The sequence below is a fragment of the Chrysemys picta genome, chromosome 6 (genome assembly GCF_011386835.1).
Source record: "Chrysemys picta bellii isolate R12L10 chromosome 6, ASM1138683v2, whole genome shotgun sequence".
NCBI lineage: Eukaryota > Metazoa > Chordata > Testudines > Emydidae > Chrysemys > Chrysemys picta.
In genome coordinates, this window is record NC_088796.1 from 70,927,206 (window position 1) to 70,940,808 (window position 13,603).

At 41.1% G+C, this 13,603-nt stretch overlaps 1 protein-coding gene across 2 annotated transcripts in view; it reads left to right on the forward strand.

Moving 5' to 3' along the window:
• The first annotated feature begins 602 nt into the window (after positions 1-602).
• Positions 603-13,603, forward strand: part of YTHDC2 (YTH N6-methyladenosine RNA binding protein C2) — a 45,610-nt gene continuing 32,609 nt past the window's right edge. Inside the window, exons 1-6 of one of the 2 annotated variants that reach the window (XM_024106721.3) lie at positions 603-930; positions 2,371-2,461; positions 3,499-3,695; positions 5,597-5,796; positions 10,108-10,274; positions 12,607-12,709. In XM_024106721.3, coding sequence (XP_023962489.2) covers positions 747-930; positions 2,371-2,461; positions 3,499-3,695; positions 5,597-5,796; positions 10,108-10,274; positions 12,607-12,709 — 942 coding nt within the window. In that variant the 5' untranslated portion in view covers positions 603-746. The other variant, XM_042840466.2, reaches the window with a different exon arrangement.

Below are 13,603 nucleotides of genomic sequence, written 5' to 3' on the forward strand. Positions count from 1 at the left end.
ATAAAGTTGTTTTCTCTTTGTTTGTTGTTCTGTTCAGCTTTTAATTGCTCTATTTTTGGAGGTTTTTGTAAAAACTATAACTTTTAAAACAAAGAGAGAGAGCAGAAGGGGGGAGAAGAGCAATTTAGGAAGGTCAATCCCATTGACCTTTAGGGGCCGCGGTGGGGGGGAGGGGCGAAAGGGACTTTAAATCAGAGGCGGGGCCCTTCGGAAATTGTAGCCCTAGGCCGATTTGCTGGGGAGGCCAAACCCGCACGGAACCCTGCCTCAGAAACAGGGCAGACAATAGCAGCAGGAGCTTCAGCCTGACTCACGTGGGGAGGAGCCAGCCCACAGACAGCTCCTCGGGACGAGAGGCAGCCAGGTGAGGTGAGTGAGCGCCCGGGGTGACGGCGCACCACGCTCAGCGGGGTCCGGGACACATAGCTGCGGACTAGAGGCCCGCGCGCTGCCCCATAGGCTGTGATTGGATTCACACGGCCGCCCCTAGCGCATGCGTCCCGCGCGGCGACGGGTCCTATCTCCTGCGTGCCCCTTTCGCCCCGCCCCCGCCTGAAGGGACGTCATCATCGCGTCGCGGCTGGTCCCGCCCCTTTCACTTTCCCTCTGAGCCCCGCAGGACCGGCTCGACTGCTGCCCGGTCACCCGGCCGCCGGTAGGTGCGCGCGCGGCCTGCCCCGGCCGCCAGCGGGAGCCCTGCAGCCCCGGGGCCGGGCTGGGAACGAGGGTCTTGTCCCCGCAGGGAGATGTCGCGGCCCAGCAGCGTGTCCCCCCGGCCGCCCAGCAGCGCCCTGTCCGGCGGGGGCCCGGCCTCAGCCTCCGGCTCGGGCAGCAGCCGGGCCAGGGGGCTGAAGGACATCCGCATCGACGAGGAGGTGAAGATCGCGGTGAACATCGCCCTGGAGCGGTTCCGCTACGGGGACCAGAGAGGTGACCGCGGGTCGGGATGATGTGGAGACACCTGGGAGGGAGTCGGTGCGTGAGGCCCTGTGGGGGCTGGGGGCCGAGGGGGCTTCTGGGTGAGCAGGGAGATCTGCCTGTCTGGGGAGGGAGTGATCTGGACAGGGAGCGTGTGAGGAGGGCAGGGGATGGGGGATATCTAGACAGGGGTTGGGGGTAAGGTAGGGGTTGGGTTGGGGGGGGGCTGGGCAGGGGGTATGGGGGAGGAGGGCAGGGCTTTGGTTGGGAGGCAGTGACCTAGGCAAGAGGTGTGGGGGTTATGGGATGGATTGGGTTGTGGGGGGTGATCTGGGTAGGGGTGTTTGTGTGGGCAAGGGCAGGGTAGGACATGGGGCGGCGGAAGGTTATACTGCTGCCCTATTCTGGTGGCCGAAGCTCTCTGAGGGCACTGTGGGGCTCTTGGTTTGGGAAGCAGGTAGAACCATTCTAGCATTAATAGGAATAACTATTGAGGTGAATTTAGGGTGATTGAGCTGGCAGCATGTCATGTCTGAGCTATAATATTCATGGCTAGAACATGTCTCGAGTGCTGGTACTTCATGCATGTGTGCCGCCCCATTCTCTTTTGAGATTCCATGGATGCTTATTGCATTTTGTATCCTATCAGTTATGTCAGCTCTAGCCCAACATAATGAACTCCTGTAGCATCCCAGTCCTAGCATAAGTGCCCAAATGTAGCGTAAGTGCCCAAATGCCATATAGGCCAAAATATTCAAGGGTGATATGACTCCCTCGCACTTGTACCACTGATTTCACTGGGCCTGGCAAATGACTGCAGTTGCCTGAAAAAGCTAGGAACCACTACAGTAGGTAGTGGCAAGGGTTTTATATGTGTAAGGAGGAAGATACTTCTCACTAACAAAAAGAACAGGAGTACTTGTGGCACCTTAGAGACTAACAAATTTATTAGAGCATAAGATTTCGTGGACTACAGGAGTACTTGTGGCACTTTAGAGACTAACAAATTTATTAGAGCATAAGCTTTCGTGGACTACAGCCCACTTAGTGAACTTAGTGGGCTGTAGTCCACGAAAGCTTATGCTCTAATAAATTTGTTAGTCTCTAAGGTGCCACAAGTACTCCTGTTCTTTTTGCGGATACAGACTAGCACGGCTGCTACTCTGAAACCTCTCACTAACAAAGTGGAACTACAGGTTGGCCTCCCCTCTTAGGAGAAGGTAAATGAGACTAATTTGTTTGGAGGTTAAAAGAACAGGAGTACTTCTTTTGCGGATACAGACTAACACGGCTGCTACTTTGGAGGTTAGAGATCTCTGCTCACTAGTTCTTGGTGAGATTGCTTATTTTGGCATGGAAATAAGCAAATATTTCTTATTTTATTTGAAATAGGGGAGAAGTAATATGCTATTTATGTTGGGTTATATCTGCTAATTTTTTTTAATTTTCTAGAAATGGAATTTCCTTCTTCTTTGACTAGTACTGAAAGAGCATTTATTCACCGACTGAGTCAGTCTCTTGGTCTAATTTCTAAAAGTAAAGGGTAAGTTAATGTGAGTTTAGTTGTGTTCATTACTAAAAATGAAAGTCCACATATCTCTTTAAAAGGCAATATATATTTCCAGTATTTCTTGTAGTTTGACCGAGGGCCAGATCATTCAGGAGAGTCTAGTAAGGAAGAAATACTGAGGTTCCTTTCAGGGTTCTTTGAGCATTAGTTCTCTGGTTGATTGAATTTGGGGCCTGTACAGTTTGGGAAGCCTTGCCCCCTCTCTACCTTATGGATCCGTGAAATTGACAAAGAAAGGACTCTCTTTACACACAGAGCCAGGAGTCATTCCACTCTGAACTGTATTGCCTCCTGACCCAGATTCTGCATGGAGACTGGGAGCTTGGTAAGGGACCTATCATCGAGAGCAGCACCTCCCTTACTCCTAGAAATTTGTGAGAGCATCTGTACAGAGTAATGGCGGAAAGGGGTTGGATGGTACTGCAGGGATGGGTTTACTCCCCAAGTCGCTTCACATTTCAATCTTCTAAGTAGAAAAGGGGAAATCTTCATACAGAGGGCCCCTTTCAAGCTGAGATAAACAGAAGATGATCAAAGGCCAAAAGTTGTAGGGTCACACAGCAGAAGAGGAAACAGAGCATAGTATGTATAAAGGACATAAAAATCTGGACTTGCTGATAGATCAGTTGGGGAAGCATCCTAAGAGACTGAGTTTGAGCAAAACATTTTTTTTCTTCTATGATTCTTGAAATAACTTCTGAAGGGGTACTGTCAAGGTTCAAAAGCCTGATCATGACCACTGAGATAATAGCAGATCTTTGAGTCAGAATCATAAAACCAGGTTGACCTTTTGCTTAGGCATCCTGTTGGATCTCTTAATCGTGTGCTGGATGCTTCTCTTATTCTGTGTGTTTTTTGTGGTATTTGTTATATTATTAGACTTAACTTTTTTTGTAGATCATCTCAGTATAATTTAGGAGTTAATTGTCAGAAGATTTGTATTTACAGGTAAAACAGTTACTACTAGTGAAATGAAAAATTTTTTTTTTTTTTTTTTTTTTTTTTTTCAGAAAAGGAGCAAACAGATATTTAACCATAAAGAAGAAAGATGGATCAGAATTGGCTCATACAGTAATGGCCTGTAGTTTGACCCCCAATACAAAACATGCTATTAGGAGCCTAATTCAGAGATTTCCTGTGACCAATAAAGAACGCACTGAACTTCTACCAAAAACAGAACGAGGAAATGTGTTTGCTGTTGAAGCTGGTATGTGCAGTATAATCTGATAAGAGTTTGTGAGTTCATACTGTTGGAAAATAACGCACTTTTCATTTTCTCATTCCATGCTATATTGACTTTTTCCTATTAAAATAAGAAGGAAGCTTGTATTTGTATTGTATTAATTGTATTCCAGTTGTAGACATGGTCCATAACCTAAAGAGTTTACAATTCAGACTTCTTAAATCTCCACTAAATGACAGAACTAGTTCAAATATACATTTGATAAATTCTCTAATGCCAGAACACTGACCTTTTAACAGGATTATTACTTGAACAGGTATTCAGCTATGAGGGCTTAATTGTATTTCTGTATAGGAGGTTTGGTCTGGTGCACAGAAAACTCTACTTCATTTGATATTACAGATTTTATGATGGTTCTAAATACTGCACACCTCTTGTTCTTAAGGTTGAATTATAAAAGGTTAACAAAACTAGAGTTTTGTGTGGTTGGGAGCCATTGTTTAATAACCGTGTGGCAGTGCTTTATGAAGAAGGGTGTGTATGATTTGATATAGTAGTGTACAAATAGTAAGTCTATTTACCTATCCAGCCTGCTTAGCCAATTGTTTGCTCCTGTCCAGCTCAGTCTGTTAGCCTGTGTGAAGAAGTAGAAATAAAGGACTCAAGTTTGTACTGAATTTGCATCTTCTGACTTTTTCATAGCGCGAAGATGTTTCTTGATAGATTTGACATTCTCAGTAAGCTTATACTAAAACTGCTTGAATTGATGTTTTGCAAGAAGCATGAAAATCTACCTAGAATTCATTTTTAGTTTATTCAATAGTGATGAACATCAATAGTTTGATTTTTAGGTAGTTTGATATTACTCTTGCAGAATAGCCTCTTGTGCTAAAGATTTTTATGATCCTTGTATGTTTATGGTATGTGCTAGTGTTAAATATGTGGCACCGTACACTGTATATCTAGAAGTATAGACTCAGCAAAATCAGTTTACCATATTCCAAATTAGACACATGTCTAAGAGCATGTTTACACTGCAATTAAACCCCACAGCAGGTACATGCCTGCTGGCTTGCTGGGGACCTTAACTGCAGTGTGGATTCCCAGCTGGGACTGCAGCCTGAGCTCTGGGACCCTCCCACTTCTCAGGGTCCTAGAGTCTGGGCTTCAGCCTGAACCTGGAAGTCTGCACTGCCGTTAAACAGTGCTGCAGCCCTAACACCATGAGCCCAAGTCAGCTGGCCAGGGTCCGCTGCGGGTTTATAATTGTACTGTAGACATACTCTGTCTGCAGGATTTGGGACTAATTTAAACATGGATACAATGAATGTGGCCAACAAATCATTAGGAAAGGAGTGGGATAAGAAGCACATGGGTTACAATATGATTATACATTAACTCAGAGAAGGCATGTGTGCATCATGGTGGAGTGGTTTAAAAAATCGTTAGTCATTTATTATTTTAATATATGATAACTTCTCTAGGGACTGTGGAAGAAATGGGTCTGCAGGAGAGACTTAAGGCCAGCATGGTAGCCTCACAGGTCAGCTTCTTTAAGTCAGTTGCCACCTCTCCCTAGATGCGTTGCTTTTAAATATAATGGATTGTTTTCTTTCCCTGTGGTGCTGAGTCTGATGTTTTCACAGCACTTGTAGCCTTTCCCGACTTTGGCAGTGAGATATTGGGAAGGTTAACTTTTTTTTTTTTTTCTTCTCAGAAACCTTTTGTCAAACAGAATGACTTCCACCAGCGTTCTGGAACATGTTCATTTGTCACTTTAAAATATTTTACTGCACTAACATGGAAACGTGGTATTTTGTTAATACAGAGGTTTCTAAAATAAAATCAGTGTTCAGTTTTGCATTGAGTTATAGCGTTTTGGGGGACACCTTTGGTGCCATGTCATTAATTCTGTCTTTTCTTAGAGAACAGAGAAATGAGTAAGACAAGTGGGCGACTTAACAACGGCATCCCTCAGATTCCTGTGAAAAGGGGGGAATCTGAATTTGATTCCTTCAGGCAATCTCTACCAGTTTTTGAAAAACAGGAAGAAATTGTCAGAATTATTAAAGAAAATAAAGTTGTTCTGATTGTGGGAGAGACTGGATCAGGAAAAACTACTCAGGTATGTCTTTTCGCTTAATGAAATTAAAAGGACAGAATTAGTTCTTTATACTGTTGGACTAACCATATGTGTTTTATCTGTGTGTCAAAATGAAGTCCTAAAACATTATTTATTTAAATGGGATCTCTTCGTATTACTCTGTTGGCATTTATTTGGCCTGTTAGTGGAAAGGTTCTCCATTCAAATAAATCACATTTTCTGTCTTCTTCTGCAACTGAAATATTTGACAGAAATCAGGTGCTTATATTAAACGGCTAAGCTTCTGTGCTTCTCACATCTTTCTAATCAACAATATAGTTAGACTTTTTTCAGACAATGCAAAATGCATTTTAAAATGTTTTATTTATTTCATTTTTTTTCTCCTTACAGCCTAATAAACTTTCCTGAGCAGGTCAGATTGAAACCCATTGTAATAAAATTGAAGACCATACAAAACAGTGTAAATTACTAACCAAATAGTCTAGTCTGAGAAGTAGAAAATTTTAAAGTGATCAGCAGTTTGAAGAGAGTTATTCAAAGACCTTGATCGTGCAAGCTGATCCACATGAGTGAACTCCTGCCTTTGTATGGAGCTCCACTGACTTCAGTGTGTCCATCTGGATCAACTTGCAGAATCAATGCCTAAGGACACTCTCCTACTACAAATACTTTTTAGATGTAAATTAACAAAAATGCAAATTGTCATGGTGGAGACACGCACTGAAGGTCAGCTACTGGTTACTGGACTAGTGAATGGGGGAAGCTCTAGACATGATATATCTTGATTTTAGTGAGGCTTTTGACACAGTCAAAATTTCTGTAATGGAAATCAATATATTTGAAAATGTAGAAAATATCCAAAAATATTTAAATAAATGGTATTCTGTTATTGTTTAATCACGCGATTAATCGCAATTAATTTTCTTAATCGCTTGACAGCCCTAAATAGTACCAAACTCTTGTGGGAGCCCACTAGATATGTCCTCCGTGTGACAGCAAACCATTGTCCTATATGACGGTTATCAATGTGGTTTGCTGTCAGATTCCATCCAGCATACGGTTGATTTTCTTTTTTGATGGTTCGGGTTCTGTAGTTTCCGCATCTGAGTGTTGCTCGTTTAAGACTTCCGAAAGCATGCTCCACATCTCGTCCCTCTCGGATTTTGGACAGCACTTCAGATTCTTAAACCTTGGATCGAGTGCTGTGGCTATTTTTAGAAATCTCACATTGGTACCTTTTTTGTATTGTCAAATCTGCTGTGAAAGTGTTCTTAAAATGAACAACTTGCTGGGTCGTCATCCAAGACTGCCATTACATGAAATATATGGCAGAATGCGAGTAAAATAGAACAGGAGACATACAATTCTCCCCCAAGGACTTTGGTCACAAAATGAATTAACACGTTATTTTTTAACAAGCATCATCCGCATGAAAGCATGCCCTCTGAAATGGTGGCCAAAGCATGAAGGGGCATATGAATATTTAGCATATCTGGCATGTAAATACCTTGCAACGCCGGCTACAAAAATGCCATGCGGACGCCTGTTCTCGCTTTCAGGTGACATTGTAAATAAGCAGGCAGCAGTATCTCCCATAAATGTAAACAAACTTGTTTGTCTTCGCGATTGGCTGAACAAAAAGTAGGACTGAGTGGACTTGTAGGCCCTAAAGTTTTACATTGTTTTGTTTTTGAGTGCAGTTATGTAACCAAAAAAAATCTACATTTGTAAGTTGTACTTTCAGGATAAAGAGATTGCACTACAGTACTAGTATGAGATAAATTGAAAAATACCATTTCTTTTATTTCATTTTTATACTGCAAATATTTGTAATAAAAATAATATATAAAGTGAGCACTGTACACTTTGTATTCTATGTTGTAATAGAAATCAATATATTTGAAAATGTAGAAAAACATGCAAAATATTTAATTTCAATTGGTATTCTATTATTTAACAGTGAAATTAATTTTTTTGAGTTAATCGCGTGAGTTAACTGCGATTAATCGATAGCCCTAGGTACTATTGAGTGGAGAGTATGCTTATAAAATTTGTGGATGACACCAACCTGGGACTGGTTGTAAACACTTTGGAAAATGGGATTAGAATTCAAAATACCTTTACAGATTAGAAAATTGCTCTGAAATGAATTTCATCTTGTTCAATGAAGATGAGTGAAGTACTTCACTTAGGAAGGAAAAATCAAATGCATAACTACAAAATGGGGAATAACTGGCGAAGTGTTAGTACTGCTGAAAAGGATATGGGCAGGGATCACAAAATCGAATGAGTCAACAATGCAATGCAATTGTGAAAAAAGGTGGTTATCATTTTGGGTTGCACTAACAGGACTATCATATGTAAGACCTGGGAGGTAATTGTTCTATTCTGCTTGGCTTGGGTGGGCCTCAGCTGAAGTACTGTGTCCAGGTTTGGGTGCCACATTTTAGGAAAGGTGTGGACATACTGGTGAGGGTCCACCGGGGATCAACAAAGTGACAAAAGGTTTAGAAAACCTGACCTATGAGGAAAGATTTAAGAAAACCTAAGCATGTTAAGTCTTCAGAAAAGCAGACTGAGGGGGGAGCTAATAAGTCTTCAGATATGTTAAGGGCTGTTATAAAGAGAATGGTGATCAATTGTTCAGGTCTACTGAAGGTAGGTCAAGAAGTAATCCGCTTACTCTGCAGCAAGGGAGGTTTAGGTTAGATATTAGGAAAAACTTCCTAAGTATAAGGATAGTTAAGGTCTGGAATAGGCTTTCAAAGGAGGCTGTGGAATCCTCATCATTGGAGATTTTAAAGAACCGGTTAGACAAACCGCTGTCAGAGATGGTCTAAAGTATACTTTATCCTGGGTGGGGGGCTGGACTTTGACCTCTCCAGGCAGGTTCCAACCCTACACTTTTTTTATTGTAGTTTATGGCCCCTGCATTATGTGCTGTGTTTTTAACACAGTGAACTGACCTAAGAACACAGGGCCAAATCCTGCTTACTTTATGTACATGGGAAGTTCCAATGCAAGGTTAAGGGAGCAGGATTTATCCCAGAAGAGTCAACAATTCTTGGTTTTATTTTTTTTGCTTTATGGCCCAACCCATCCTGATTTAGAGGGGAAGTGAAAGTGGCAATTAAGAAATTGTTGACATATGCACACATACAGAACAGTTGATGGAAATGACTGCAAATTACAGTTAGGAAATGCAGACAAATGGTAAGAAAGGGATCAGTGAAAAATCTGTGGTCAGTAGGGTTAAGGACCATAAGAAATAATTATTTAAATATATTAGAAACAATCAAAACCTAACAATGGCATAAATCGATTACTAGATGAGGATAATAAAATTGTCAGTCATGATGCAGAAAGGGCAGACGTATTCAGTAAATCTTTGTTTTCTGTATTTGGTATTTATTTTTATTTTAAATAATGACTGTAGAGTTTTCTTAAACTCTACTATGACTACATGAAACTTTTCCTAAAAGTTGTCATGGCAAAATTGCAGTGTTATTTCCCTTTTAAGAGAATTGTAGTGTTCTTTTATATATTTGGTTAGAAATTTAACATTGTTAAAATTTTGTTAGATCATCCTGTGTACCAGTGCTCCTTATCTCACTGTTTTGGGACAGGAACTTGAGAAAACAGCATCTGAAATGTTTCAGATTCTCTCTTAAACAGGCTAGAGCCCAAAAAACGTCATCTACCTAAAATCAAATTGAAAGGTGCCTGTAATATTTCCCTGACTTTGTCAGTAATAGCCCATTATGGGTCTATTAAACACTCCAAGAAAAATTTCTTTTTGGCTTTGGATGCCTTCTTCCTGTATCAGGAACCAGCTCTGCCCTCTGCTATGAATCCGAGAGGGATCCCTGTGTGTTTTTCATTTGGCAGCAACAGGAGGAGTAGTCTCAGCAGAGCCTCCTAAGAAAGGTTAATATGTAGGAGGAGAGAAAAGAAAGGTCAAACATTTCAGCACCCAAAGCCTTGCAGTGATGGGGGTTGGCCTCTAGGGTAAGAAGCTTTGACCTTTCCTCTCAGTAATAAACGACAGAGAGGGAGAGAGCAGACCTCTCACCTCTTGTCTATTTCTGCAATGATTTATGGTGATCTGCCTCCTTCGTGCTGAGTACCAGTATTAAACACCCAAAATAGCCTAAAATGAATAATGAAAAAAGAGTTGTAATGGGCTATTAGACTGAATCTCCATCTCTTCTTTATAAAATGAGCCAATGCAAACTGCTTTACTCAGTGGTGCTGCTCAGTTATATATTTTGTCTGCTAAGGTAGAAAGGTTGCAATGCTATCAAACTAAAAAACAAATCCACTTTCTTCTAGATTCCTCAATTCCTTCTTGATGACTGTTACAAAAATGGAATTCCATGTCGCATATTTTGCACTCAGCCAAGACGTTTGGCAGCTATTGCTGTGGCTGAAAGGGTTGCCGCAGAAAGAAGAGAAAAGATTGGCCAGACAATTGGCTATCAGATCCGATTAGAAAGCAGGTATAAATAATATTATGTTTATATATATATAAAAAAAAAACACACACACACCAAGAAGTTGCATGAATGCATCTAACTCTTTGAAGAAAAATTAGAATTTAAGTTCCTCAGGGCAGGTACTGTTTATCTCATGTCATTTAAGCAACATGCTTATCTGTGATGCTGAATAATAAATGATCAAAGAAACACAGATAGTTGGCTACATTGTCTGAAGTATAAAATATGAAGTTCCATCTGATCAGACGTCTATGAAGGTGCAAAAACCAGAAATCTCTGCTGACACAAAACTTCAGCCTTAGTTTGATCTGGAAATAAATAATAATTTGAGGAAATGTGGATCTAAGTTTTTCCTCAAGCACAAAACCCCAATTCATTTTAGTGAAAATAAAAAAGTTTATTTTGATTCATTATTTGTATAGTTCTGAAAGTCTTAGGCGCTCTGAAGATATGGTAGTAAGACAGGGCCGTGTCCTAAATAATTACGTAATACACACTAAATAGTGTTTAAACTTGTAGAAAATAGGAGGAAACAAAAATTAGCTGAGCCCTTGCCTGTTTTGTTTAATTTGTTCATTAGCTAACCCTTTCAGCAGGAGGTTTATCAAACTGTTGGGAGACCTGTGTTTTTTAAAGTGGGGGCGGGGGGGGGGGGAGAAGATTGGCTGGACAGAGGACGTAGGGGTTCGGGGTTTCCAGGCATATGGTGCCATTCAGAAGGAGGTGTGGGGACAAGTGGGAGGAGGACACTAAGGTCTTGGCTAGTTATGCAGCTTCAGTGGAGTGGAGGTGCTAAGGTGAGTGCAGAAGGTGACAAAAGCAGAGCAATGAAGGAGGTAGGTGGCCTTGAAGATGAATACAGAGGCGTACGTTTGATGGAGAAAGTCACAGGAAGCTGGTGAAGGGTTTTTAAGAGGAGTTAAAGATTATGAAAATGTCCAGTAAAATGGACTTGCAAGACCGTTTTGAGAGTCTGAAGAGGGCTGGGGCAAAATGAGTGTCTGTCTGGCAGGCCAGAGAAGAGGAGGTTGCAGTAGCTGAGGATAGGAATAATTAGTTTCTGTAGGGTTTGGTGGCAGAGATGGACAGGAGCAGGTGTTTTCCTAGGCAATATCTCCTAAAAGAACTAACAGGATTCTAGAAGGAGCTTTAATGTGCGCGGGGAATGGGAGAGAGACTGGGAGGATAGTGGAATTTCCAACAGTAATTGATAAGAGGAGAAGAAGGGAGCATTTGGGAGGGAAAGTAGTTTATTTTTTTAGTCCTGTTAAGCATTAGATGACTGGGGGGGGGGGGAGGTGGCGGTGGGTACCCAGGAAGAGAAGCTGGAGAGGCAGTCACAGATGTCAATCTGAACAGAGGTAGGTTAGGGATGGAGAGGTAAGATACCTTTAGGCTGGTTTCTTCTTTTTGAGAGGCTGAATGGATTCCTAGCTGTTATCCTGTGTGTCTCCCTTTGCTGCTACGCTTTATATGTCTGCAAGAAAAAAACTCTTGCTAGAGGTGGATGTTAGTCAAGCATTCGTTGGGGCTTGAATTGGTGGGGGAAAAGTAGTGGCAGTCTCCCAGGCTCTGCCCGCACACCTCGCTTTGCCTAATGCAGGCACCAAAATGAGATGCGAGCACAATAAAGTTTTGCAGATATTTAAAATATAATCACTTGGGCTCTACTGACATGAGAGCTGAGATTCTGGAGAACAAGATGGAAGCCTCTGGTGCTCTGTCTACACTAGCATTTGTTGCAGTATAACTTATGGCACTCGGGTGTGAAAAAGCCACCCCTCAGAGTGATGTAAGCGCTATATAGACAGTGCTATGTCGGCAGGGCTGGATAGTTAAGCAGACCGGAGAGCTCTCTCCTGTCAGCTTAGAGCAGTCACATTAGAGAACTTACAGCTGCACATCTGCATCGCTGTAGCTCCACCACTGTAAACTCTCTAGTGTAGCTGTAGCCTAAAAAGACTGGCTTGCAAGCCAGGTTGGTGTGACCTGGCTGATTTCAAGCACTGACAGTTGAAAATATTTTTCAGTGGTATAAGCTGGAAAGTTCAAGAGCATGTTTTTACAAACTAAGCCATCCTATGGATTTTACATATAATTAAAGTCAGGTTGGCATACAGGTATATTCTCAAGGTTCTGATCTTAGGCATTTTTACTCTGAATCTGACCTTACGTTAAGGAGTCATTTCTTAGTGACCAGGTGTTAATTTTTTTTTTTTTTGAGTAGCATTCATTTTTAATAAGAATATGAAAGATAGATTGCATATTTTAAATTCTATGTAATTTAGAACACTGCAAAGAACTGAACGTGTCTGTTTTATAACTGTTTAATTAGGGTTTCTCCAAAGACGCTGCTAACATTTTGCACTAACGGTGTATTACTTCGTACGCTAATGGCTGGAGACAGCACGCTATCGACTGTGACACATGTTATTGTGGTAAGAACCCTTACGTGTTCATGTAGAGTGACATTCCAGAGGCCTTGACAACTGTGAGATCAGGCCTTATTTTTTCTCATTAATTGGCTGTATAGTATATTTAGGCTCAAATATTTGTCAGCTGAGCAGAATATGAATCATAATTACTGTATTTGCTGCCTTTGGCTGGTCTATATAGTAGTTCATGTGTTTGTATGTTTTTCTGCATTAAAAATACTGCCTGCCAGTTTAATGGGCTCAGTTTTTTTAGTATATATTTGAAATTAATAAGAGTACACAGATATATTGAGGGGAGGATAGAATCCTGAATTGTTTGCAACATTCTTTGGAACTAAATACAGTTAGTCTTAGGACAGCTCATGTTGCTACTATGGAGTCTTGTGAGCATGTATCAGAATTCCATGTGTCTCACATTTCTGTTTGCAGTCTAAATTGAAGCAACACTTCTGTAGCATTCTGTACTGCAAAGTGCTGAGCACTCTGGCCACAGTCAGGATCATGACCCTATTGTGTTAAGCACTGTACAAACATACAGAGAGGTCCTGCTCCAAAGAGCTTACACCAATTTAATGTGTGTTGCTTTAGATTGTAACAGAAAGCATAACAAAGGTAACAATCATAGGAACACATGATTACATAGAGTAAGATACCTTCACAATTTAATGGTTCTGAGTTTTTTGACTTTTTAGAAAAAGTTACAAGATGTAAATAATCTCCAGTCAGCTAGCTGTGACTAAATTATCCTTCATGGAGGATCGATTTTTTTTTTTTTTTTTTTTTTTTTTTTTTTGCTCTTATGGTAAATGTTAATCTGAAAAGTTATTTTATAAAAATTAAGTTGTGGGGATCCAGGTTTGTCTCAGCGATTTCCAGATCAGATTTGTTCAGTTATCG